Source organism: Branchiostoma belcheri, unplaced genomic scaffold (genome assembly GCF_001625305.1).
Source record: "Branchiostoma belcheri isolate BF01 breed outbred unplaced genomic scaffold, Haploidv18h27 scaffold18, whole genome shotgun sequence".
NCBI classification, from domain to species: domain Eukaryota; kingdom Metazoa; phylum Chordata; class Leptocardii; order Amphioxiformes; family Branchiostomatidae; genus Branchiostoma; species Branchiostoma belcheri.
The window spans coordinates 1,408,279-1,416,808 of record NW_017803268.1 but is presented as its reverse complement, the minus strand read 5'-3'; the positions used below and the strand labels follow the sequence as shown (position 1 = coordinate 1,416,808).

The 8,530-nt window shown below is 41.9% G+C and overlaps 1 protein-coding gene across 1 annotated transcript; it reads right to left on the bottom strand.

Moving 5' to 3' along the window:
- Positions 1-2,041: 2,041 nt before the first annotated feature.
- LOC109467378 (plasmolipin-like) lies at positions 2,042-6,008 on the bottom strand. The gene is made up of 5 exons (XM_019765318.1): positions 5,784-6,008; positions 4,684-4,860; positions 3,848-3,973; positions 2,962-3,299; positions 2,042-2,329 (listed from the first exon to the last, which is right to left on the bottom strand). The coding sequence occupies exons 1-4, from the start codon at positions 5,925-5,927 to the stop codon at positions 3,144-3,146; spliced, it is 603 nt and encodes a 200-aa protein (XP_019620877.1). The 5' UTR covers positions 5,928-6,008; the 3' UTR covers positions 2,042-2,329; positions 2,962-3,143.
- Between the last annotated feature and the right edge of the window lie 2,522 nt (positions 6,009-8,530).

Below are 8,530 nucleotides of genomic sequence, written 5' to 3'. Positions count from 1 at the left end.
CCTCCTGATTGTTAGAAACATCTTTCCTACGACACTCATCCCCCCACCCCCCGTCTGCCTCCTCTTAATATCTTTCGCTCTCTATCCCGCACTTACCAAAGTCTCCGGCGTAGGATTCCATGGCGTAGGTCGAAATGAAGGAAAACACGCTCTCACGGCTTTATAAAGGTTTCCCTAGACACGTGATAACGTCCAGGTGTTTAGTTAATGCACGCGGACTTCTCCCGACCAGGTGTCACCTCTTAAGAGGGCCGGCATTTGGTAGTGATTACGCAAAATTTTCGCCACCGATTACGAATTACTTTAAGTCTCAGACCTGATTACGGCTTTACGATTTCCGGCTAATGTACTAATTACGTTACTCGTAAGAAAATTCAAACTCTACTACTGGATCTGTTAACGGATTTATTTCCGGACGTTTCGAGTGACATCCATCACTCTTCTTCAGCGTCACAAATGAACAGAGAACCGATTCACTCTTATATACAAGTAACTAGAAAAACCGGTTAAACAACAAGGTCCGTAAGAAGCTTTATCATGTGTTACGTACTAATTACGTTGATTTTTTTGGGAGGCTGGCTACTTATTACGACGACTAAAAAGGCCTGATTACGCCTTACGAAAAATGGCTTGCAGGCCTCTTAACGACGCGAAACCAGGTCAGGAGTGTCATTCTGCCTCAATTAGAATAGCCACGCCTCCTCCAAGCCGGTGCATACGTGAGGGTCAACATGGGGGCATCCTGGCAACGCTTAACGGCAAATTTATGAAGGCCTAGAACATCTAACGATAAATTCTGAAAGGCTGACAACGTTAACTAGTAAATTAAGTTGTTCTGTTAACGTTTTGGGAACGAATTCGACTCCTATCGGGGTCTCTATATACGGGTATAGAATGTGCGATTTGTCTGATCGCAGTCTCTATATACTAGTACCCTGACATATAAGGTATATCATGTGTATGCATCACATTGCAATGAGATACTAACGGCTTCAGATAGGATAGCAAGCATTGCAGAAGAGAGAGAGAAAAAAAAACTGATAATAACTGAGCAGCTTCCTGTATCTGTATCTTTTCAGCTGCCCTTCGATGTAGCACTTCAGCAGTGACAGGCTAAACCGTTGAGGTCAATTTGAAAAGCATGAAGTAGGGTACATGCATGTTCATAAGCCATAAGTGAAGTAACTATGTGGCGTCTATTGATTAAACTATTTGTTTAGTTGGCGAATTGTATACCGTTCAATACTACGCGTAGGTATGCGCATGTGTGTGTGCGTGGAAGGCATTCAGCACCAAGGACAGGCCTGTTTACGGATTTGGATGGCGTTCAGTTTATTTTGGCTTATTTTTTAGCGTGTTTCAAGGCTTTTTAATCGGAATTTTTTTTTTTGCACTGGTACTTTTTTTACGCCAATCCTGAAATCCAAACCTATGCTTGGAGAGTACTTAGTTACTTAAGTTGCAGACACGGGCACGGGGGTACTTGTTCTGTTTGTGCATAATGTTCAGCACCAAGGACAGATCTACATGTGTTTAGCTGTGTGTGGATGGCGTTCAGTTGCTGAGACGAGTGTGTTTGTTCTATGTGTGGAAGGCGTTCAGCACCAAGGACAGATGTGCTTACCTGTATGTTGATGGCGTTCAGTTTACTCTCAAAGTAGAGGTTTGGGTTTTGGCTTATTTTTGGCGTGTTTGGGGGCTTTTTTAATCGGGCTTTCTTTTTTTTGCACTGGTATCTTTTTTACGCCAACATTGGAGCCCACACCTTTGCTTCGAGAGTAGTTCGGTTGCAGACACGGGCCCGGGTGTGTATGTTCTGTGTGTGGAAGGCGTTCAGCACCAAGGACAGATCTAGATGTGTTTAACTGGTGTGTGGGAATGGCGTTCAGTTACAGAGTCGGGCGTGTTTTGTTCTATGGGTGGATGGTGTTCAGCACCAAGGAAAGGTGAGTTCATTTCGGTGTAGATGGCGTTCAGACTCAGACAGAGGTGTGTTAGGCCAGTCTCTATTTGATTCCATCTTTTATTTTAATTTCCCAGGAACCTAGTACATGTGTATGTATTATAATGACACCAAAAATAACGCCTAATTTCGTTTGACGTCTTATACCGAAATTTGAAAACGGTTTACAGTTTACAACTACAATTATTTCATGGCTAGGGATAGGTTCAGGGTTAACGTTTCAAACACCCATAGCTCTACAACATCACAAGATATTTTATTTTACAACTAATACCTTTCTTATTGTAGGATCAGAGGTAACACTTAAACACTCATAGCTAGCTCTCCTACAACACAAGATATTTGAAAAAAAAAGGGCTCGCGAAAGTCGCTCTGAATCTTTCATTGTATAAGAAGTACTTAGTAAAGTCAGTACGTTCCCCTTTTTACCGACATTTTAGCATCGGCCCCAGGTACACCTGCGCATTACTCACGCGTCTCCGCATCGGGACCTGTAGTCTTAACCACAGCTCATTCTTAAGAAATTTAGCCCCTAGTGCTGCTTGTATCTGCGGGTCTCGTTGTGAGAGTGTCATGCATTTTCTTTTACACTGCCCTTTATATAATCAACAAAGAGTCACCCTACTCAGCAATCTCCAGAATGTGGTAGGCTTTGATTTTGATGTTTTCAATATGTCTGAACAATTGTTATGTGATATTTTACTTAGAGGATTACCTGATTTATACTATGATACAAACTGTAATATCTTGCTAACCACTCAAACTTATATTGTTGACACCAAACGGTTTGTACTCGATTGATTTATTATATAGCCTACTAAACATTTCTTTGTACTATTTAACGACCCATCCCACCCACTTGCTGTTCTCTGTTTTTTGTTATGTATTGTAATTGTATTCTATGTTTGGTGTTGAGGCTAACATTAGCTATAGCTAGAGTACCTCACCACCTTGTCTTGTATTGTCCTTGTTGAATTTGCAAATAAAAAAAAAAGAAAGTCGCTATGTAAACCAAGGGGGTAAGGGGGGTAGCATATGATCTACCACTGTCCCTCGGAGTTGGTCCGCTAGAGATTTCAGAGGAGGAACGTCTTTGGCATGTCATCTCTCTATTTGGCCAATTTCTACTCTTTCCAGTCGCCTCCCGAAGCCTGGTAGAGGCTAGTAGGACGCCTATGTTCTACCCCTGTGCCTCCTCCGCCTTGGTGGCAGGTGTAGACTGGGGGCTGGGTGATGAGAAGGAGAATGAGGGGAGCTGTCCACCGGCTCCACGCCACGACTGGAACGCGAAGAAGGCGTCAACACCGTACGCGATGGTCACCAGGAAGGCGAATGCCTAGCGAAGAAACAGGAGAGAAAGCCCAAATTCTGTTAAAAGAATCTAAAAATCGTAACATTTGCAAAACAAATGCATGTGTTTACCTTCACATGGTCTATCCCAACAAAATACTGCACTCTTTATTCATTTACATGTTGAGCAGCCCCTCCAACTCTGTCCTGCTACAAAATATAACCCAACACTGCTGCAGTACTAGTTGCCATGGTGACAGACGTCTAGTCCAGGCCATTGACTTCATTCGTTAAGGAGAACATGATGAAACTGAGCAAAAACAATATGTTTTCCTTTTGCGAAAGGCAAATAAACATGATAAATTGTTTCCCACTTTATTTTAATCTCTTAACATATACTGCCTATGAAAAGAAACATTTTTCTTCCATTCCACACTCTTTAAAAAGCACAAACTTTCAATCGATATTCTTTAAATCAAAACTTTCTCTTTTCTCTACAATAATTTTTCAATTCCTAAGTGCATTTTTCTTATAAGCATTTCTATGTCAGCCTTTCTGAAAAATGTTTTGGGTCTTAATGTACTCGTAACTTACCGCCGCTGCCGCGTATGTGGAGTAGTGTCCCCTGACCAAACTGTTCCCGCCGACTCCCGTGGTGCCTGCCTGGACACAGGCCGCTATGAAGTACAGAAAGGTCACCACAACAGAGTACACTGTCTCCTATAGCGGGGAGGCACAACACTAAGTATTAGAGTGGTTTTACTCAGATCTTACTGCTTCACACATGACACATATTACAGCACGAGAACAGACATTTAAGCAAACTTTCCGTAATATGTAAAGAAGTATTAAAGGTGAAAAAAATATTTCAGTAGACTTTACGACTTTTTAAAGGACACTGAAAGGCAAATTCCTCCTTTCCGTCACCTTTCAGTGTAAATATATTTAATATCTTAACGCTTCCTTTACGAATCCGTAAATATTACGTGTCTTCTGGTTATAATTATGGCTGTTGCAAAGTATTCATCTTGTTCAACGGTTTGTTTTCTTCATTAGTCATTACGTATTTTTTTGGATTGTATACCTCAATGCTGGGAGCTTTCCATGATGATGATTTTTTTCTTGGTTCTTTTTTTGTCAGATATATCAGATGCAATTCAAATTTGCGAAACCAGACAGCCCAACAAACTAATGTACTGTTTATTCTTACTCAAAGACAATGGTGAGCAGCCTCTCCAACTCTGTTCTGCTACATAATGTAACCCAACACCACATGGTGTTGCTACAGCACAAGTTACCATGGTGACAGACGTCTGGTTAAGGTCATTGACTTTACTTTGGATTTACGGAAGAAGACGAAACTGAGCAAAAACACAGTTTTCCTTATGCGAAGGTAAACATAACAAAATGAGAACATAGTTCTCACTTACTATGAGGTTCCAGTTGAAACCGGATATAACCGGCATGGACTCGCGGAGGGATAGCAGACAGAAGATGAAATACAGCAGTGTGAACAGCCATGACGTCACAGCCACAAACATCACCCAGTGCTGTCCTCCGGCATAAGTGTAAGAGGCCACGCATGCCCAGACGATCAAGCCGAACAGCTAACAGAAAAATGTAAACACTGAACTCAAGTCAAGATCGGACCTTAAAGCAATAGATTTATGTAAGAATACACCAAGTAATTTTTATGGATGACATCGGCGCGCGCAGTAATTTTCGCCTGAATTTGGAAATAAAAAAGAAATTTTGTTGCCCTCTGACAGTGGTCAACATGCCGAAAATGGGCAAAGATGTCTGTTGCCATGCCGGAAGGTGGATGGCAGATAACTATGAAGAGAGTAGACAACAAAAGGCTCTGATTTAATGTTTTGTTTTTTACTTGATGCTGCGATATGTGATGCTGGCTGTGTATACGTGATGTTCCCACTGAGTAAAAACAATTTGTACAATGATTGAGTCAAAATTCTAAAATGTAGGAACCTTGTTTTTTCGGCCCGCCTTGTTTTTTTTCGCCCGCTCGCATTAGATTTGGAGTCTGCGGAGGATGTCATCCATAAAATTTACTTACTATGGCCTAATATGCAATTTCGAAAAGCGGTGTTACAATTAATAGCAAAACGTTACACCTAGGCTACATGTACTATTGCCATGGATTTGTAGTCGAAAATTTTTACTGATATTTTCTAATGTGTAATGTACATAAAATAAAGGCTCTTATGCTTAGAAGCAATTCAATGCAATGTGGCAGCTGGCTATACCTATCAAAGGTGGGGGGGGGGCGCATCGTACTCTTAAGTGAATATTGACTTTGACCCTGTATAAGTGACACAAGGAACACACAGATTCGTCCTACTGAATAATGTATACATGTAAGACATTGGGACATCCGAAAAACAGAATAAGAAAGGAAATATAACTTTTTAAGCCTGTCGAGAACGAGCAAAAACTCAGTAGGTTTTCATGAATGATCAAAAATGGACGCCTAGGCTATAGTCCAGACCTACATGTGTACAAATATACATACCAGTTCCACTACTTTCAGTATCCCCGGTATGCTCGTAACGTAGTTGATGTTTAGGCCTATCCCTGACCGCTCTGGTGTTGTCAGTGTTGTTGTCTGCGCCCCTGTCTGTGTGTCCACTGTACTGGGAAAGGCTGGATCGTCCATGGTGAAAAGTAACCCGTGTTTTGGCTAGACGAGGGCGTTGAGTTTGGACGCTTGATGTTACATACGTGAGCCACCGTGCAAGGGTCGACACTGGGTTAAACATTAACTACAGAACAAATAGTTGCAGTATACCAGGTGTCTGGAGCAAGAGTTGACTCAGTTGGGCGATTTGTAGCGTTAAGGCAACACCGTCTTAATTTTACGGATGACATCCTCTGAAAACCCCCCAAACTAGTGCGCGCGGGCGAAAAAAAAATTCGGCCAAAAATAGAAATGCTACTTAACCACAGGAATACAAAGCTGGTATTGTGAATTTGCGGCAGTACATAGCGACGTATACGACAAGCCGGCACTGGCTGGCTTTTTGCGGAATTTATGAATCGGCACTGTACGTATGTACTGAGGTCTTGAGTCGTAAAGCTTCGGTAGCCTGGGTGCCGTCCTCCAGAGTTACCACCTCCATATTGTCACTAACTACCATGGACTACCCAGGCCTAGAGCCAGGCTAAAGCCTCGGAGGACGTGATCTTTTTTTTTCTTTTGAGAACAGACGAAAATCAATGCGCACGCGGATGTCATCCGTAAAATTAAGTCGTTGTGGCCTAAGTTTCAAAATGAAAATACCATTTTTATACTGTTGGCAAATGGACGCCAACGTATGTATAGTGAGTGGGAGGTAATAGCAATTTAATGACTACTCCATGCTTTCACCAGCACCCTCAACACTTAGGAAATGCAGCACGTCGACACAATATCAGTCATTGTCTTCTAACCATGCAGTTACAGATTCTGAAGAAGAACTTTATTCCACAATCGGTACAATGTATGGCAACAAATATTAAACATAGTACAAAAAATACGTATAGAATGAAACATCCTAATTACAAAAACAATGAAGGCCAGTAAGTCTTTGATATAGTGTAACAATCGAGTAGAGAATTTCTCTGGATATTCCAAACGTTGTAAGAGACTCGATTACATTCCAAAAGTGCGCCACAAAATATTCAATACTACATACGAGAGGTACCAGTTGAATGGAGGCCGACTCCAGATGTTATTTTCAATCAGAGAAGTCATCAGAAAGGAGGTGGCTTCATAAAAACGTTCAATCGGAGAAGTCATCCGAAAGCAGGTTATTATGTTTACCGAAGGAAAACATATTGTTTTTGCTCAGTTTCTTCCTCTTCTTCTTCTCCAAACGCTGACCTCTGACCTGACAAATGACATGATTTGTTGACGTTTGTCACCATGGTGACTGGTGTTGGGTTACATAATGTTGCAATTTCATGGTCTGCTCTGCTCCTGTCACCATATACTAGTAGTACATGTATGTGAATGTGTTTGAGTAATATGTATGAATTATATCAGAGCAGACCATGTCCGAAGGTAAACATTATGCATTTGCTTTGCAAATGTTACTTCTCTAGTGTTGGCAAAATAAAACGTTTTAACCATCCACACACTTCCAACAGTTCTGTGATTGTAGATGTTGTCTTGTTTTTGTTTTTTTATATAACGCTGATTTGAAGCATGAGGAAAACAGTTTATATGTGGATAAAAACGTAATAAACGTTGTGAAGTAACTTAGACCATGAGCTGTGACATATCAGAGCTTCGGCATAACAAGACTAATCCCGAAATCCCTTCACAAATTGTACACTAAAGTAAAGCAGCAGGTCTTGAGTATTAGCGTGCGTTGTCCAGTGATTTGGGCCAAGATGTTGTGAGTTCGAATCCCAGCTGTTGTAGCGTAGCGGAAGAGTGCTCGACTCGGAACCAAGAGGTCCCGAGTTCGAGTCCTGACATACCACTGATCTTGTGCCTTTGGGAAAGGCACTTTACACGAATTTCCTCACTTCGCTCAGGTGAAAATGAGTATTGTCCTGTCTTGTATTTGTACTCTGTGTTGGTGGCGGCATAAAAAAGTGTTTTCTATTCCCTTTTCGCTGCAGATTCACATCTAGTCACAGTCACACACACGTGTCCCTGAAAACTGCAGGTAGCTCACAGTGCAGTATGGATATGCATGAAGCGCGCAAAACCAATTCTGTGCATAGAAACTGAGTGTACGAGTTGCGTTGTGAGTTCCAAACTGGTAGGTTTTCTCCATCGAAGGCCAAAGTGTACGAAGCACTGTCTTCCAGAAGTGTGGTGGTGTCTTTAAGGTGTAGCTGTCCTCCGACCAGAGATTCAGAAGGACAGACCGGGATTCGAGTTCCTGGCTGGTTCAGTGATCCGAAAACTAGATCACTACACATCACTTATTACATGTAGGCCACACAGACTTAATTTTATAGATGACAGCCGCGCGCGAATTGATTTTCGCCTAGTTTTAAAAAAAAAAGAAAGAAAAAAAAAGATCGCGTCCTCCGAGTCTCTGGCCTGGCTCTAGTAGTTAGAGCCGGTGGTAACTCTGGAGGCTACCGAAGCTCCACGACTCAAGAACTCAGTACGTATACGTACGTACGTATACAGTGCCGATTCATATATTCGCGGCAAAAAGCCAGCGTGTGCCGGCTTGTCGTATACGGCGGTATGTACTGCCGCAAATTCACAATACCAGCTTTGTATTCTCGTGGTTTAGTAGCATTTCTTTGGCCGGA